General features: G+C 41.8%; 1 protein-coding gene across 19 annotated transcripts in view; it reads right to left on the reverse strand.

Annotated features, from left to right (window-relative positions):
- MAP2 (microtubule associated protein 2) overlaps nucleotides 1-18,793 on the reverse strand; it is a 252,875-nt gene that overhangs the window by 35,515 nt on the left and 198,567 nt on the right. For 11 of the 19 annotated variants that reach the window (XM_051787743.1, XM_051787741.1, XM_051787742.1 and 8 more), the window contains 3 exons: nucleotides 18,077-18,190; nucleotides 15,698-15,775; nucleotides 181-3,942 (listed from right to left, as the gene is read on the reverse strand). In XM_051787743.1, coding sequence (XP_051643703.1) covers nucleotides 181-3,942; nucleotides 15,698-15,775; nucleotides 18,077-18,190 — 3,954 coding nt within the window. Of the gene's footprint in view, nucleotides 1-180; nucleotides 3,943-6,280; nucleotides 7,401-15,697; nucleotides 15,776-18,076; nucleotides 18,191-18,793 lie in introns of those variants that run through there. The other 8 variants (XM_051787754.1, XM_051787753.1, XM_051787755.1 and 5 more) reach the window with 3 other exon arrangements.

Consider the following 18,793-nt stretch of genomic DNA (forward strand, 5'->3'; position numbering starts at 1 on the left):
GCAGGGGAAAAAACAGTTGAAGACAGAGCAGACAATTAATTAAAAAAAAGGCAGACTATTTTTACCATTTTTCTGAAACATGCTGAGATTACTATTATAACTGTAATAATTTTGCTTTTCAATCACTATGATTTGGAAGCAAAAATATTCAACAGACAAAACAGAAAGGATAATGCACACCTTGAGTGTCTGCCCAGAGACTGTCTGTGTCCATGACGGAGTCATCAATTGTTGTTTCATCCTTGTAATCATCACAAATCTCTGTCTTGTAGTCGGTGAGCAGGATTTCTTCTCTTTGGGGTGAAGCAGGAGCCTCTGGGGAGCCCTCCTTGGGTTCAATTTCCACTTCTTCAACCTCCAGCTCCTCTTCAGCCTGGGAGTCTCCTGTTTCGATGTCTTCTTGCTGAGTAGCAGCAAAGCGCACACTGTGAGAAGCAGATTCACCCTCATCAACTGTTGTCTGCACCACTGTGATAAAGTCATCCTCCACTGTCACCACTGATTCAATAACGCCTTTCAGTTCAGGCACTGCTTCTGGGCTACCCTTGGCTAGCATTTCTTTAGCAGCAGGCTCCCCAAAGCCTGGGGGCATTTCTGACACAAGATGCTGTTTATCCTCTTCTTTTTCTTCTTGCTCTACTTCTACCTCTTCTTCCTCGTGTTCTTCCCCCTTTGTGGCCCCAGCTGCCACTTCACATGGCAGCAGCTTTTGGGTTTCCATAGGTTTCACAGCTGTATCAGGAATCTTTTCAGCTCCTTCTGCAGGCTGTGGTATGCTCTCCATCTGGATCTCAGCAGGCTCTTCCCGGAGATGCTCAGCTTTGGAAAGGAGCTGCTCCATAGAAGTCTCCTTTGCTGGTAACTCTGCAGGTAACTCTTCCCCAGACATGGGAGGTTTTGGAGGTTCTGCTTTGACATCCTCTGGTTTCACAGATTCTCCATTCAAACCTTCTTGGGCTTGGTCATGCTCTCCACTAGATTCATAAGACTCCTCTTTATCAACTGCCTCTTGATGTACCAGATCAGGCTTAGGAACTTTTTCCTTAATTTCTGTTTCTGACAGTTTGGTGCCATCCTTCATGTAACTAGGCTCAGTCTTGGAAAGCACATCTGCATCCTTTGCTTCTCTGGAGAACATGGTCTCATCTTTCTGCTGAGCGTCTTTGGGTTCAGCCTCTGCTCTTTTAACAGAGGAAACAATCTCACCAATCTTAGCATCTAACTGACTCTGATTTTCTTGGTCAGCTCTCCTTGCAGCTACTTCCATATCGTGCTTTATAGCATTGTAATCTGGTTTTACCAAAGCTTCTGTCTCGGCTATTTCAGGAACAACACTAAGAGTCTTCTCTTTCTCTATCAACAAAGAAACAGAATCCTTTTCTACTGCTATCTGTGAAGCAGGTATTCTGTCAAACATGGTATCACCAGGTAAATGAACTTTACCGGTCACACTTTCTTCTTTCCTTTCTGACATTGCCTCAGCTCTTGTCTTCTCTGGCTCTGCTCCTTTAATGGGACAGACCTCTTTAGAGTCAACTTGATATTCACTTCTTTCTAGCACAGTATCTAGCTTCTCTTTTTTCTCCTGCTCCAAGTCCCTCACCAGAACTGACTCACCATGCTGACCTAAGTCCTTTTCCCTAAGGAATTCTTCTTTTGATTTTTCAGCAGCTGCCAGCTTCACTTCCACTAAAGACAAGTCGGGAGCCAAGCCGCGTCTCAGTTTCTCATCTGCGCCTTCGTAGAAGGGACAGGTTTCACTAGTTAAATTCTCACTGTCCTGAACTGGAGAAGGGAGTGGGACTGTGTACTTATTGAAAACACAGTAGCCCAAGTCTTCCAGCTGACTTTCAGCTTTAAGAATTACGTGGTTTTCATCTGTCACAGGTGGCAGGGCTGTGCTGCTGTCTTCCACAACAGCGTCAGAAGGAACTGGCTTCTTCTGTGCCACCTCAGCATCTGCACTCACAGAGGCTAATCTAGATCTTGTCCCTGCCAAGTCTAACATTTCAGGCAGGTCAGGAGCCAGGACAGCCCCATTTTTGTAATAATCTTTGGCCTGGAAAGATGATTCAACTGAGGTTTCAGGCTGGACGTTTTCTTCTGGTGTTGCTTTTTCTTCTGCAACGTGCTCATCTTCCTCTCTACTATCAATGGGGAAGCAGGGGGCCTTCTCCAGTGCTGGTGTGGTCGCTGGCAAGTAGTCATCACCTTCATCCATACTTCCACTAGTGTTAGTTAGAATATCTGAAGCCAGGGGAGAAAGATCATGTGCACGACCAAAGCTAAATCCTAGAGCTATTGAATCCAGGCAAGACATGGGCAAGTTAATAGACATACTTCTCTGTTCAATTGCAGATCTCCCCCCAAGTCCCAAACTCCTGCTCAGAGTCAGATCATCTTTATTTTTACTGTGAAGTTCTCTCTTATCCCCATAGACTTTGGGGTCAATAGTGAACATTCTTTCTGTTGGGGAGCTGGGTTCTTCGGATGTGTCTGGTGTATAGCTCTGAGCCAGGGTACTGTACCCCATTTCGTGAGCATGCACAGCCTGCTGCTGACTTAATTCTGTCTGTAATTCTTCCTCCTCCTCCTCCTCTTCATCTTCTGGTATTAGAAGACCTCTCTGATAAGGCTCATATATACTCTCTTTAGTGTCACTTAGCTCATAGTAATCACTGCCTTGTTTCAGACCATCTGCTTTGAAGGCTTCCTCTTTCAGAGCAGAGGTTTCAAAATACTTTGACATTCCTGAACGATCTTCCTCCTCTTTCATTTGAGGAGGAGCTGAAACACTTGTCTTATCCTTCTTGGCATCTTTTTTAACATCTTTTTCTTCAAGACTAGAAGTCTTTTCAGTGGTTAAACCTGGTGCCTCAGGGGCTTTCTCTATTACTCCGGATAACTGAGTGGTATCAGGGTGCTCTACTGTTTTCTCAAGAGTCCATTCATGGCTTAACTTGGCTGGGAGTAGCTGTGTGCTTGGCTCTGCCTCCTTTTTCATGTCTATTGTTGCTGGGAGCACACTTCGGTCCTTTTCTTTTTCTGTTTTGAGAGTATCAGGTGACTTTTTAGTTTCACCATCCTTCTGAAAGTCTGCTTTGTCTAGGGAAATTGTTTTAACTTCAGGTTTTGTGGTTAATTTACCATCATCTAATATTCGAGCCTCCCCTTTATCATAGAAGTCATACCTTTCTTCCTCATCACTCTCATCCTTGGTCATGTCCTTTTCCTCCCCCCACGGAGGGATTTTTGGGGTGCTTGGCGTTTTCAGACCATCTACAGTTAGTGCTGAGACTTCTTGCAGAGCTAACATCCTGTCTCCGTGGATCTGGTCATCTTTACTGAGGTCTTTGGCAAACAGTTCGTTACTGGGCTCCTGTTTTGTTTTGAAGGCGTCTTTGAGCAAAAGCTCCTGGGGGACAGCAGGAGATGGGCCTGAAGAAAGTTCACTTTTAGCTGCTTCTGCCTTGTGTTCTGGTAGCAATAGAGAACTTTCACCACAGCTGATGGCAACACCTTGGACATCTTTAAGGTCGTCCGGAAATTTGATAGACATAACTTGGTTGGTTGATGAGGGTACACCTCCAGTCCTTTCTTCTGCCCTGCTCCCTTTAGGCAGTTGAGATGACAAGTCCTTCTGTTCTTGAGGAGCAGGAGGTTTGGCAGCAGGTTCTGCAAAACTGGCTTCCCCTTTCTTCTGTGAATCAGTATCCAAGACCCTTTCTGATGGAGGTGAAGGCATTTTGTCTTTGCTCTCTGGTTCCTTTTTATCCACAGCCTCTGTTTTTGCTGGCTGTGGAACTAAGGCATCGTATTTAGGTTGCTCAACAGTCTTACTGTCTTTCCCAGATTCATGTTGCTTTGTGTCCAATGGTCCTGCTGCGAAAGGGCGTGCGCCCTCCTGGACACGGAATTCCATCTTCGTGGCTGCAAGGAAATCTGAAGTAGTTTGTTTGGGTTTTATAACAATATTATTTAAAGCACTTACAGGCAGGCAAGTCATGTGGCTTACAACACCTTGGTACGAATGATGGAATGGAGAGGAAGAAAGATGCAGACATGCAGCAAGGCCATCCACCGAGAAATCTGCTTTAGAGTGTTAAATCCTAGTTTTCTTTCAATATATGAGGTTTTATAGTGAAAATGTGAGTTTTACACATATAAATGTGACCACTGAAATGAGATGATTTCATGGGAATTCTTCATCTTCATGATTTGTATAGAACAGCAAAGCCACAAATAATCCTCACGTCATTGGTAGCTTTGCTGGGCTCTGTACCTTTATGTTAGTTTTGCATTAGTAAAGTCTGCAACTTTAATTGAATCAATAGTATATTTGTGTGCTGCTGATATTTAAAACATACTTATTTATACATTTCTGCATCTTTTTGGCATTTTTCTTCTACATGCAGCCTAAACTAAAGAGATAATGCAAGCAAAAAGTTTTGCAAGTGCCAGAAGAGGCTGGTTTTTTAATTGTACCACCTTTTAACATTCACTTTGGCAAATGACAAAAATCTCACTTCTGTCACGAGACCACCATGTGTAAATCAGCAACAGATCTATTAATAGACCCAGATGTTGAAGGTCTGGTCTTTGAAATGGCCAGTCAACTACAGCTGTAACTGAAGTTAAAGAATACTTTATTAACCCTAATTAAGCTAATTTGAAACTAAAAATACTACTCTTATATTCTGTCACTATATTTTCAGAAAGTAATACCCAGTAAATTTTTTTTAATACACACTCTCTTAATCATTAATAGATTGATCTTTTTTTAATATACTATGGAAAATGGTGATTCCTATCACACTGAAATCTTCCTATCATTGAAAATATGGAGAGACTGCAGAATGTGGCAGATCTTTCTGCAGTAATCTGTAAAAAAAAAATTTATGAGTTTTTTTCTAAAGCTTGTTACAACTAGCATTGGGCCGATTCTGAATTTCCTCAGATCTGATCTGAAGTCCATGGAGCCATGGAGCCATTGGAGTCCATGGAGCCATGGCCCTGATGAATCTGATTTTTTTAAGAACACTTAGTATCCAAGTATTAGTCATTCTTTAAATATTTGCTTATGTTAATACTGGGTCTAAAATGCAACTGTCATTCTGAACTCCACAGGTCTAGAAGTCTACAGTAATTTTGCTCCTTTATGTTTTTACATTTGGTGACTGACTTAAAAATTCTATAAAGTAGAAAGACATGGCCATTGGGCTGGTCATCTTTGTTTCTCAGCAATTAAATAGCTAGATACTGGTTTTCTCTGTGTATCCTACTGTAGTGCAAATGAACAATACCAATGGTATCTAAACATATTCTGACTGCCAAAGGAATTCAGTGTTCTCCAGCTGGGCCAGCCAGAACACCAGCCTCCCAAATGCAGCATTTCTTAGCCAGGGAGGGAGTGGGTACATCACTACTCCACACGAGATGTCTTTGAACCTTGTTGCACTGGCTGAGGAGAAATACCATTAAAAGGGAAATCCTGAAGCCTAGTTCTTATGTACTGAAAGACTATTGCAGCAAATATTTTGTTCAGAGGGCAGATCAGAACTTCACCCAATGCACTCAACTCTAACTTTCACTTTGAAGGCAAACGTCCCAGTGGAAGTGATGGAAGCTTTTCCTAAGAAGGGCACTATAGAGGGTTAAACATTTGTAATAAGGTAAGACACACAAAAAAATCAGAGTTCTAGCAATGACTGAGGAGAGGAGGGGAGGGGTGGACTCAATGAATGGTAAGGGTATGACATAAGAAGCAATAGCTTTAAGGAAGCTAAACCAGAATGCACTGAAGCGCACACAAAAAAACCAAACCAACCAAACAAAAAACCTGCACACTGCAAAAGAAAACATTTCTACAGTTTAAGCATCTTTATGTCATAGTCAAAGGCAATAAATCTGCTGTTTAGAAGAAACGCAGATGAATCTCTGCACCAAAAAGAAAAAAAATATACACAGATTAGCAATGTGACTGGCAAACACATCTGAGATGGGCAAAAAAGGCTTACGCAGAGGAATCAGCTCAGCTGCAAAGCACATTTCATCATGGCAAAGTAAAAAATCAGGAATCAGCCGCAGCGGTGGGAAACCATGTTGTCATACAGCACCTACACAATCTTATTATCTGCTACACACTCTTCAAGCATAATAACAAGAGCAGTCATACTAATAAATGGGAGAAACAGAAAATGAAGCAGCCTTGGAAAGCACTGGAGAAAGCTGGAGGAGGATTCACCAGCGGCAGACACATGCAAAGCTAAGGAGGACACACCTTCCTCAGCCGAGGAAGGGGGTATGCCTTTCAGGGGTGTTCCCACCACAGCAGTTACACTGTCCCTGCTGGATGCCACAGCTGGCACTTTGTCTTCACCACACACTTTGGCCTCCGAACCAGAATCCGGCTGACCCTCACAGAGGCCCTTGGCCTGGTCCGAAGGCTCAGTGGGCCCGTGCTCTTTCCCCATTTGCTTCCCAGGAAGAGCAGCAGGTTTGGCTTCCACAGACATTGGACTTTTTATCAGTTCTTCTTCTTGGGGATGGAAAAAGGAGGTGACATCAACACCAACAGTAAACACCAAGCACACAGCTGAACAGGACTGCTTTTACTTAACACTTTCAACTCAACATTTTGGATTTAAGGGTGTCAAAGGACTGCTAGCATCCAGTCCATTTTGGTCACCATGGAACTGAATTTTCATTAGGGAAAAAAACCAAACTGAAAGCCTGTCTCCCCCAAAGAAACATGTTTATGCTGTAAGAGGAGAGCTGAAAGTGTTTTAGAGGTATACCTCTCCCAAAGATGACTGTGGGTCAAATAGTCATTGCAAATGGAGATGGTACTGAATGATGGACGGCTCTGAAAACATCAATGCATCAATGAGTTCAAAGTACACTGATATGTTTCTGATATATGTGCTGTTTAATCCAGTACCAGACATTCAGCTGAGGTGGAAGAAGGTATAAGGCATTGATTTCTTTCCACTGACCTTGGTAATACTGACTGCTACATACCAGCAAAGTGAATCTTTGGCAAAATACTGAGTACTTCCAGAGCCTTAGCAGGCCTTGTGCATGGCTGATAACTAATGGTTTTTGCAAGATTTCAGCCAATATTTCTACACTGAACAGGTTTACAAACAAATTCTCCCTTAAGCTGACATCTGAAATCTGTATGTGAAAATCACCATTTTAACAGAAGGACTCTTCATTTCCTTTGCTGTTTCCCCACTAGCCCCCTCATCACCAATTAAGTTAAAGAAACCAGTGAATTCAACGTAACTTTTTGTTCATCTGAATCTCTAAAATATATTGCTCACCTTATGGGCTGTTAGAATCAGTAGAGTAGTATCAAGAACAGTCTTTACTCATGCCATGGCAGAAAACGATTAGAAAAGTCTCCATTCTGGAATTGCACTCCTGCCACTGCTACTCAGCTGAAATTACTATGCACTATTAGCATTCCCCCTGATAAGAAGTCAGGATTAAATGTGAAACCTCCGATTCAGCAACACACTTAAGCAGCTGACCAGTAGCCATGCTGCAGGCAACCTGATGACCTCCCTGGGTGTAAAGTGTGTCTTATGATGAAGTACTCTGCTGAATCAGACTTAGAACAAAGTGCTCTCGAATCTAGAAGTGGCTGCATGCAGCCTCTTGGTATTAACACAGAACCTCTTTACGAGGGCTCAATTTTTCTCCTGAGATTGGCCCAGTGAAGAGCAGACAATCAATCATCCATTTCAATTATGGTCTTTAAAGAGTGATTTAAGGAACACAAACACTAGTTGAGTCTGAGAAAATATCATTATGTAAAGAACAACACATTATTAATAACATATAAAATAATTAGTGTTAGATACAATATCTTAAATGAACAGAAGCCAGAAGATTCAGAATCAAACCTGGACCGATGCCTGAGCGTTACAGAGATATTTACACATGAGCAGACTGTGAAAGCAGCCTGGCAGTACAGCAGGTCTCCAGCTCTAAGAGGCCCTGATTTGAATAACTTCCTTTACTTTTCCTTTTCCAATTTGATGTTTTGTATGTGCATCCCTTTAAACTAAAAAATGTTAGGGAAAGCCTCTCATTTTACTCTAAACCATTCCAGGTATACACCTCCATTTCCTGAGACACTTCACACAATGCTACCTGATTAAAAATAACTACTCAAACTAGAAAGTTATCCCTGACTTAACAAAGGAATCCTACATTTTCCCTTTGTGCAGTAGACTCTTATGCCAAGCAGACTGCCAGCCTACAGGCAGCAAGTGAGGGGGGCTGTTTCATAATGACTATCTTTCCACTGATGATCCAGCTTATTCCCCTTTTTTCTTCCTCACACAGATGTTCTGAGATCTTGCACTTTCTCCAGAAGCACATGACTGAAAAAGAAGATGCCTATGAATTAACCAGGCCAGGAGTGCTCTAAGTACAGGTACAGGTACCCCAGCTGTAGCAATTTTCTATCTCCCTGAGCTTCAGGCAGACATGCTGACATTAATGAACTTCAGTTATTAGCACTGATCTTACTGGTGGTGTTGCAGTTAACAGGCTATATTGTCCTGTTAATTCAGAACAACTCTGGTTTTCTTGAAGTGACCCAGTGAGCAGTTTCAAGTACACAGCTCCATCCTCCTGAGACACAAACCTTTCAGTACTATTTTTAACTTCAGCTCCTGTGTCCCAAGATGGAGTCAGTCAAATGCTGAGAAATCAAATGTCATCTACTTTGCCTTGAAGAAGTGAGCTTTCCTGTTAGTCATTGAAATAGATTCTCCCTTGATTCCTCAAAAGCCATTTTACTTTTATGTAACCCCTACTAATAAAATACTACTTACTAATGTGCTCAGGTCATAGAAAAAGGAGGTACAGAGAGACAGTAAACCTTTTTTCCCTCCTTGTTTGCAGTCAGCTGGCACAATGCTAACGGGATGTGTCCACAAAACAACTGGAAGTCAAACATGACCCATTACTGGCTGAAATCACCTATGTACACTGAGGTAAGACTTACTTACTTTGCCTGCTAGAAGATTAAAGACCTTCCACAGCTATCTTTGGTATAGATATGGGGTTTTTCCCCATTGAGTTAACAACTGACTTACCTCCAGTAACCATCTTTTTGGCCTAGTTTGCACATTGTTGTTGGCAGTATTTCTCTGGCACAAAGAAAAAATTAGCTTCCACTTCTTTGAACTAGCTGCTCCTTCTCCTGCTATAAGCCAGGTCTGGAGACCGAGAGCCCTGATTTAAGCAGGGACCATGGTTACAGTGACCCCAAAGCTGCATTTACACTGCTCATGCTGCAGCTTTACCTTGACATGAAGAGACTCTTTGAGAGGCGTCACTTCCATGTGGGGAGAAAATACATCTAGGCTTCCCTCCCCAGAAGGCAGCAATCTCAGGTACATACGGAATGGAATGGATGGCAGGTGGGTAGAGGGGAAGAGGAACCAAACTGGACCATGCTCAGTTCACCTTCATCATGGCCCAACAAGACCTCTGTGCTCTTCACTGTGGCACTGGGATGTGTACTAGAGCCAGTCCACTCTGAGCTGAACAAAGGGTGTTCATAGTACTCCTCATCGGAATGGTAGGGCTCATCACTGGGCACAGACACTGAGATGGAGGGGGCCTGGTGTTTACGCCACTCCCTGCTGGCAGCAGGCCCACGGCCGGGGCAGTGCTGGAGCAGTCCCACCTCATCCTCCGCCCCTTCATCTACAAATAGACACACACAGACAAACGCTGCAGGACAGACAGAAAGACACAGAAAACACCAGACAGGATGGACACATGCTCTAACAACACCAGCCACTCCGTCATGCTGCAGAGTGGATGACCCCAGTCAGGTTACGGGTGATGCAGGATGGAGGAGTGAGCCAGCCGTGCATTTTAACACATGGGTCGCAGACGAGGTGCTTCCTACTGGCTTTGCAAACACTGTAACCCAACCACTGCAGTAAGTGAATTTCAAAAGTACACACACTATTTAGAGGAAAACACTGCACACAAACCACATGTCACAACTATATTATACCTGACTGTATTCAAAACCTCTGAAGTGTCCTGATACAGCTGTATCACCTTACAGTCATCACATAAAATACTTAAAAATGTAATTAAAAAGTCCCTTAACTAAAAAGAAAACCAGCTTACACTTTGGCCAATGGTGGCTTTATTTTTCATTGTATCTATTACAAAATTCCCCACTTTCTTCTTTTCCCTGTAAACAAGTAACATTTAAACAATCATAAAAACCGTTCCCCAAACAGCTACTTTTTTTCCTTGATAAAGGCCACACAAAGCTGCTGAGAGCAGTCTCTCTTAGTCCTATATTTTATGCTGTTGTGCCATGTTTTCATGGGTGAACTAGCTCCCACCTTGGTGTTTGCTAATGCTTTGGAATGACAGCTTTATTCACCCATCACTGTAGCACTGCAGAAAATCACATAATCATCTCAGGACTACACTAGCTACTGACAGCTACAGGGAGGAGGAGCTTGAGTTGTTTTTTGCAAGAAAAAGGAAAATAATACTACCCAATGAAAACGACTGGCCTAGCACCTGATCCGTGTATACAAACCTAGAGGGGAAACTTGAGAGCTCACATAGGCTGAGGTGTCCTCTCATCATGAATAAAGCTATGAAAAAACTAAACACCTACTGCTAGACAAAAGAAGTTTAAGCCCATTCTCAGTGTATGACACCTGGCAGCTTGATGAACACTGCATTCATGGAGTGCCTCACACACCTGCAGCTATTCCAGCGCATTTCCTATTAGCTTCAGGAACAAGTCAATGCTTGGTGTCCCTGGTCTTCCTCCAGTCAACTGTAACTTAAAGAATTTCCCCAGAGCCTCTGAAACTTTCACTCTCAGATCCAGAACATGGAGTCAGAAAGCAAGGTTTTAACACAGGCACAATAACAGATATTAACCAGATCTCTGTGTGTGATCCCAAACAGGATGGCTCACGAATGCTGCTCTAACAGCCACTACCCAATCTGGGGAAGCAACGTTGATCCAAAACAATTCCATCTATAAGAGGTATAAGATTCTTCCTGGCAAACAACAGTCAGTTTTAAGTTTCTTTTTATAGCACACCATGACAAGACAATGTCTGTGTCTTTAAAAAAGCATCCTCTGCTTTCTGCGGCAACAGAAAGCAAGTGTCCTGTAATGACATGGATTTCTTCTACCTGGGAAAGGAATGCTGTGGGAGCAACCCATTCAGGCTCAATCACCCTAAGAAAGGAAGGAAAATTAGCAATCCATGGCAGTATTGGTAGCTGGTATGCTGGCGTACCTGCACACACACAGATACCATCTACAGAACTTGGTTTAAGCAAACCGTTCTCACTGTTTCTGTCAGGGCATAAAAAGTGCCCAAATCACTCATAGTTTACCTGCTTCACTCTTGTAGTGGAATCCAAACCCCAGATTCAGGGGTTTATGCATTATTAAAAGAGGTAGGTGTGGAAAGATAATCTGGTAACCAGTTTCTGCCAAGCAGGAAGCTCTGCAGAGCACTGCAATGGGAAATGCTAAAAGCAGGGATGGGCCTAAGCTTCCCACTTCTCTCTAGTACTCAAGAGCCAGCAGCAAGGTTACAGGGAAGCAGCAACCTTGATCCACTTGCAATGCAGAAAAAGTGGGATTTCTTCTCCGCAAAAGCCCCTCCAAAATTCTGTAACAGATTTGAGGGGTCTCATGGTTTGTAAAAGGCAAGTTACAGGGGGCAAGCCCACAGCTCAGAGGGCAAGACACCAGGAATCAACTCCCTCCTAAACTCAAGAAGGTTCAAAACTGCAATTCCCACTCCTCTGCATGGTGCCCTCACACCAGCCCCTGTATTACTGAGGGCAAGAGTGGAATGAGCTGACACACTTGCCACCTCTTCTGCTGGAACCGGAGAAAAAAGCAAAGATTGATATGGTCAGAAGCAGAACACAGAGAAGGAGGATGTGCCAAAGGAGAGGTTCTCCTTCCAGCTGCGGGTTATATGTATCCAGAGACCCTGCAAAAGCAAAATGCACTGACAAGAGCGGAGAGGAATTCCCAGAACTTCTCTATACTGAGGCAAACAAAGCTGAAAATTCCTTCTTTATAGGCTCTAAATGGATTGTAGGCAAGAAAATACAGGCCCTGCCACTGCTCCTTAAAACAAGAGAACTGACAACAGTAAAAAACCTTATTATTGTGATGGTCCAAATCATTAGGAGTGCGAAGTCTTGTACTGTTCGGGGCTGTTACATATGTGGCTATTACAGATTTACATTATTTATCAGTTTGAATAAAGATATTTTCAAAATTACTGCAGATAATTTCATTAACAGCATAATGATGTCTTTAAAGGAGGATATGCTTTTATTTCAGCAACAATAAAAGTCTTTTGTTATTTTAGTCCCTTCCAATCTTTTTCATCTCAGAGCGTGGGAAAAATCCCTAATGCATTCTGAAGTCTAAGATTAAAATCACTTCTCACAAAAGCTAATTCTGCTTCAGCTTCCATGTATATTTGGAGAATGCCTTTCAAGAAGTAATTTTCCCTGTCAACAGATCCATTTTCATAGGCCACTTGATTCTTTTCAGTTTGCAAAACATTCTTATTTGGTATATAAAGCCTAACATGAAATGCCTCTTTTAAAATGGAAGATAGTCCATCAAAGGCATCCTTCTATCCTGTAACATTTATGAAAATTTCTACATGAAGACATCGTTGACCATTGTCAAAAGGCATGGAGCACAAAAGAAATGCCAAGTTGGCAAGAGAATATTGCATCAGCCCTGCATGACTAGATATAACGGATAAAACGATTAGAGGGTGTTAGGGAGAATTTAATTTCCTGAACAAAATTATCCTATTATAGTCAATACAAATGAAATAATTTCAATAAGGCAAATAATTTTCTTACCTTCTGCAGCAGTTAAAAGGGACAGGTTCATTTGAATATTTTTCTGCAGCCAAATCAAAGAAACCTACTCCACAGACTCCTTTCTCTCGTGAAATACAGTTGACCCACAAACCTCTCTGTCTTTTCTACCTTTTTTTTTTTTTTAAATTGTGTTTGCTGCATGGCTGGCCACATCCACCTTTGTCATGTCTACAACAGTGATTTCCTTCCTACTATGACTGAAGGAAGTCTCTCGGATTCAAAGCAATACAACACACACTGACAAGTGCATTAGGAAAAGCTTCTAGGAGAAGGGGAAAAAAGGTCTGAGGTAGATACACCAAATGCTCACTGTTTTTGTTCAACAAATTAATAAATTGTATTCTACTGAGCAGAAAGACAGACAACGTAAAGATGCATGAGGATGGACAGCCAGGTGGTATAGGGAATGGGAGGTTTAAACAAGTACAGTAAAACTGGGTCAAACCCTACTGAGGCAAACTCTTCTCAACGGGAGCTTTGCCTGAATAAAAACGACAGGTCTGGCTCACTCAGGTCAGCAAAAGCTCAACTTACCCACAGAAAACAAGGACCCTCATCTTCCAACAGAAAAGAACACAAGATTTTTACTACCATTAAGTACCTTGAGTTGACAATATTGGTATTTTGGGGAAAAGCAACATAATATATTTCTGGTGAAATTATTTCCAAGTTCCTTCTGTTGCGTCAACCAACTCTACTGTGAGTTCCAGTTTGAGAGCTGGACATGAACAAGATGCTTCTAGCAGAGTGCATTAATGACTCAGCACATCATTTCTGTCCCTACTTCCTCTATGAACTGGCCATCTGCTCTGAAAAATGAAGAGTTGAATCAAAATCTTGTCATGGAAAAGTCTTCAATGTTTTTAATAACCATGACATTGCAAATAATCAGAAACATCTCCCAAACACTGACCTTTCAGTTCGTGTAACCACCCCTGTGGGGTTAGTGATATTATATTACTTAATAGTAACTAATTATATTAACTCAATTCTACGTGCAAGGAGGGAGAAAACCAACGTTATATGACTTGCTGAGTCATAAACAGAGCTAGGAACTGCAGGGTCTGGCAGCTGATAATAACCTCGAGTTGTATAGTGTTTTGCCACCTTCCTGTGTTAGTACAACTAGCAAAATGCTTCCAATTTGCTTAGGGGGCAATTTACAACCTCCTGCCAATTAAGCAATGTAAGTACTTTACAAAATCTTAAAATAAATGCAAATAATACAGCTGACAGAAACAGCAAGCAAAGTTAATCCTCAGCCTGAGGCTAATAGAAGAACCTTGACATTGGCCTGAAGCAGAAGAACATGCTCATTACTGTGATATGAAAAATTAAAAAGCATACACTGGACTAGACAAGTGAACTATATATTAGAAAACAGTGGTAAAATCCTGGTAACAATTCTAAAAACCTTCACTAATGCCTTACCACTTTTCAGTCAATAGTTCTGATAGCCATTACCTCTGGGTGATGAATCCAGGGACTGTTGTAATATTTTTTTAAACACACAGTGGGCACATGTTTTTTTTAAAAACACAATAATCAATTAATCAAGTTCTTTATATTGGTTACTAACCACATCCAGTAGGTATTTCAAGTATAGTGGACTGACAAATGTTGTTGTTAACATGGCCTGCAATAGCATTGTGTCAAAAATGACTGCAAGATGGAACATGCCTGATTGCAGTGTCCTAATAAACTGAGAGTCAGACTATGCTAGCACATGAAATAACAACCATCCACTTGCAAAATTCATAGAGGCTGTGTGTTAAAATAGCAAAGTTTGTTCAGTAGATGATAAGAAATTATTTTCATGCACTTATGTAACAAAAAAGAAAGAGAAAATGCTAAAAGAAAATCCAAGAAGGAAATAAATGGACACAGAAAGATGCTACTGATATGGCAGAGTTCAACTGACAGTCCCCTGGAGATTCCAAACCCAAATGTTTCTCTCTTTTCCCCGTGACACAGCTCAGTTTTGACACACTGCTGTCTCCCTGTATGGATGGCCTTGATGCAGCAGTCGTCTTCTGTTGAACAAAGCACTGAGCACACGCCTACACTGCAAAAACTTCACTGGCATTTAGGCCTCTGCTTAATGTTAAGTCAATACTTCAGTTCTTCACTGGAGGAGATTTTAGCAGGAGGAAAATGCAGTGATTATGGGCTACTGACATCGAACATTCATTGTGCAGAACAGAACAGAAATTTGCTTTGTGAGACTAGAATGTGACTGCTGCACTTTGTGTACAGAACCCCCAACACATGCAGGCACTGAAGCATGAATTAGCAGTTGAGGGCCAAAGAAATGATTCAACTCTGAATCTCCTAGCTTTCATGCATTTAAGATTCCAAAGCTAATGGTAATTAAAAAAAAAAAAAAAAAAGCAGCCAAACAAATATTAAGGAAAGAAAGATGACCCGTACTGAATCACAGTTTTGGCAACCACACTGGGACAGCAGACACCTTGGCTCATACTGCATACAACAGACAAGAAGGTGAGCAGCACTGCCTCTTTTTCTTTAGTATGGACATACTTAACATATCCTGTCGGTTACCTCTGTGCATGTGTCTACCTCATCCATGCATTGCAGCTGGTTTGAAGATGGGGAGTTATTGCTGGGAATGCCTTATCTTTTCACATGAAGGAGCAGAAAGTATCTCCATTTTCTGATTCCCTCATCCTTTAGATTCATGTCTCATCCCTCTGCTGACAGCTGTGCACTGCAATGTCCAGGAGACCCTTACCTTCCTCCAGAGCTCCAGTCTGCTCAGAAGCTGGCGACGGAGGCGGGGAAGGAGGCAGGTTAGCTGACTCTTCAACTGCTGTTAGGAATTGAATGGTGAAAATGAGACACAGCAATTAACTGCAGGAAGACCAATGCATGATGAAAGCTGCAGTCAGCCTGTTCTGCCCAGCTGAGGATAATTCCTCATTCCATGAGTCCCACTGGGGACTCATGTCTACTGGATTTTCAGACAGACCCTTGCAGAATACACAGACACTTAAAATAAAAGAATTTTTTTGTTTTGTTCTGTTTTTTGGTGTGAATTATTTACAAGATTCTGGCATAGAGTACAATATAAATATCAAGTAAAAGATAATCTTTTAAATCAGTATTGCTTAGAAAACCTTCAGTCACCCAAGGCAACACAAATAAAGCATCTGAGCACGAGAGCTATTATAAATTCATGCCAGCTATCAGAAACTGGCATCCAATATCTTCCATCTACCTTGAGTACGTGTATAAAAAACATTCTTCACATTTTCTTTTCTTCTGCTGAGTTCAAGGTTTATCACAGAAAACATGCAAATACTGCTTGTCTAAATACAAAAGAAATCAGCATAGGGAACTTAATGTCAGTCGTGACATAACAGTGATTCAGTTGAGCAAGGCACAATGAAAACTTAGATGCACTTAGATTAGGGTTTAGATTCGTTCCCAGTCACAAGACTAGATGCTGAAACAAGATGATTTTTTTTTTCAATTATTTCAATTCAAGTATGATGAAATCTCAAACAAACTGCTTCTTAAATGAACTTAGAATAACCTCTGCACCTGATCTCCTACCAATCACTTTGAGAATTTTTTTTCTTTAAAAACAGATCCACTCCTGGGGCTTAACCAATGTTTAAAAAAAAAGTAATAAATCTGTTTTAACAGATCTGTCTTATTAATAGCACCTCTCAACAAGCAGATAGTTTCCAATTCAGGGCTTCTTCCCAAGCACAGAAAGGCCACTTTCAAAGCCCCAGCAGAACTTTCCAGGTTTCCTCTTATTGATTTTAGTGTGATTTGGGAAAGACTGTATGGGACTTGTCCTGAAGATGTGTTGTCCAGGGACAAAGTATTTATAAATTCATCACAATTCAACTGACCACAGGAACTGTAACACCAACAATTGTTAACTGAAGACATACTTCTCACAATGTTTTTTAAGTGATTTATCTAACTAGCTGGAACTGAATATCTACTTTGCCTCTCCCAGGTCCCAGTGAAGAGATCTGTAGTTATATATGTATGAAGCCATTTACAGAATTGGGGTATTCCATGTAAAACTGAGTGTCTCCAAAGAATGAAATTACCAGCTGACATGTCCCTGCTGCAGTTCAAAGTTAGTTTAATGAAGCAAAAGACCTCGGGAACCAAATTTTCCACAAATATTCTAAACTAGTCATCGACTTTAATTCATCCCTGGGCAGGGTCCAGCCACTGCACTGAAGCAAGTGGAGTATCTGTGGGGAAAATACCACAAGGCATTGTTTTGATTTAATTACAATGTAGGTGCACTCAGCAAAACCTGTCCAGGGCAGGCCTGAAAGACTTCCCTACCTCAGGATGGACTATGGCCTTTCTCTGGCCTTTCGTGTACGTGTTTTGAGCTACTGTATTTTTCTGGCAAGGAGGAAGCACTTTAGGTAAAAAAGGCTGTATACCTACCTTCTTTTATATATATACATGTATAAGTATATACACACGTATTTCAGAGAGACATTTCACAAAGGAGGCAGCAGGAGGATGGGAACATGGTATGGTCCAGTGGCAGTGGTACTGTTCCCAGTTTAGACCACTGGCATTTGCTTCTACCATGTGTAGTCCTTTTTCCACAATCTCCCCTCACCCTGCCCAGCTGCTAATCCCTCTCCGTCCTCACCTGTGTCCCATTCCTTTCTGCTTCCTGTTGAGGTGCTCCCCCTCCCCCTATCTGAGCAGCTACCACCCAACCAGCAAAGCCTCACTTCCTTTTATATGCTCTCCTCCACCTCTGCCTCTCCAGACATCAATCCTTCAACGCCGGACACGGCTGAGCACAGACGGTCCCACCAAACACCGTGAGGAAACCCCTGCCACCAATAACACTCAGGGCTGTGCCACTCTGGAGCCAGACACCAGCTGGAGAGCTGCTGTTAGAGCAAAGGGGGAATGAGACAGTCACAGGGCACAAAGAACCAGGAATGCAAGGACACTGCCGTCGGTATTATGTGGTTCCAGTATTATCCAGCGGTGCTGGGGTTCACCCCGACCGTAACCAAGGTGAATACATGGCTGGCACTGCATTTTGTAACACACACACACAACGTTTGCAGGCACGAGGGTACTCGGAACATTCTTTGTCTCATTTTACCTAAAGGTAGAGGTCCGGGCTGATCTTTGTGCTGGGCTTCTTTTTCCTGCTCACCTTTCAGAACTGCTACAGCTTCAGCTGTTACTACTTGTACTATCCTCGCAGACACTTCTTCTGTGGCAGCAGCAAAGTCAGGGAAAAAAAAAAAAAAAGAAAAGCATGCTAATCAGAATGGTGTTTTAAAATCATAAAGATTAGCTTAATCAATAAAAAATGGAAGCTGACTTAATCCATTTTTAAAAGGTAATCTTTTTCCCTGAAATACAAGAAAATCAATTAAAAAATAAAATAGAAGGACCAGATATTCCAAAGATATCTCAGCGGAAAATGTTGAATATTTATAAAAATCAGGAGTCCAGCCTTTACAGCAAAATACACAAAGCATCATTATTAAATGTTCTTTCTGATAGGGATAATGTGCAGCAACTGCAAAATTTTAAGATGATCATTTATTAAATGTCTAGAAGAAATTTTGCAGGTACTGTTTTGCAAACAGGGGTAGAATGGCCAGCTGAGTAATGGGATTTCTTGACATTTAATATATGAAGTGAGCTGCATTCTAACATGCACTTTGGATGCTATTTCCTCCTCAACAGCACATACTCAGTATGCATTAAAGGCACTTCCCAGACAGCCATCTATGCTGATGAGGGACTTGAAAAAAGAAGGGCCGACTAACATTTCTGTACAATCAAAATGCATACTCTGTCTTCCCCA

This window comes from Manacus candei, unplaced genomic scaffold, assembly GCF_025592945.1.
Source record: "Manacus candei isolate 608988 ecotype Guabito, Panama unplaced genomic scaffold, ASM2559294v1 h1tg000023l, whole genome shotgun sequence".
NCBI lineage: Eukaryota > Metazoa > Chordata > Aves > Passeriformes > Pipridae > Manacus > Manacus candei.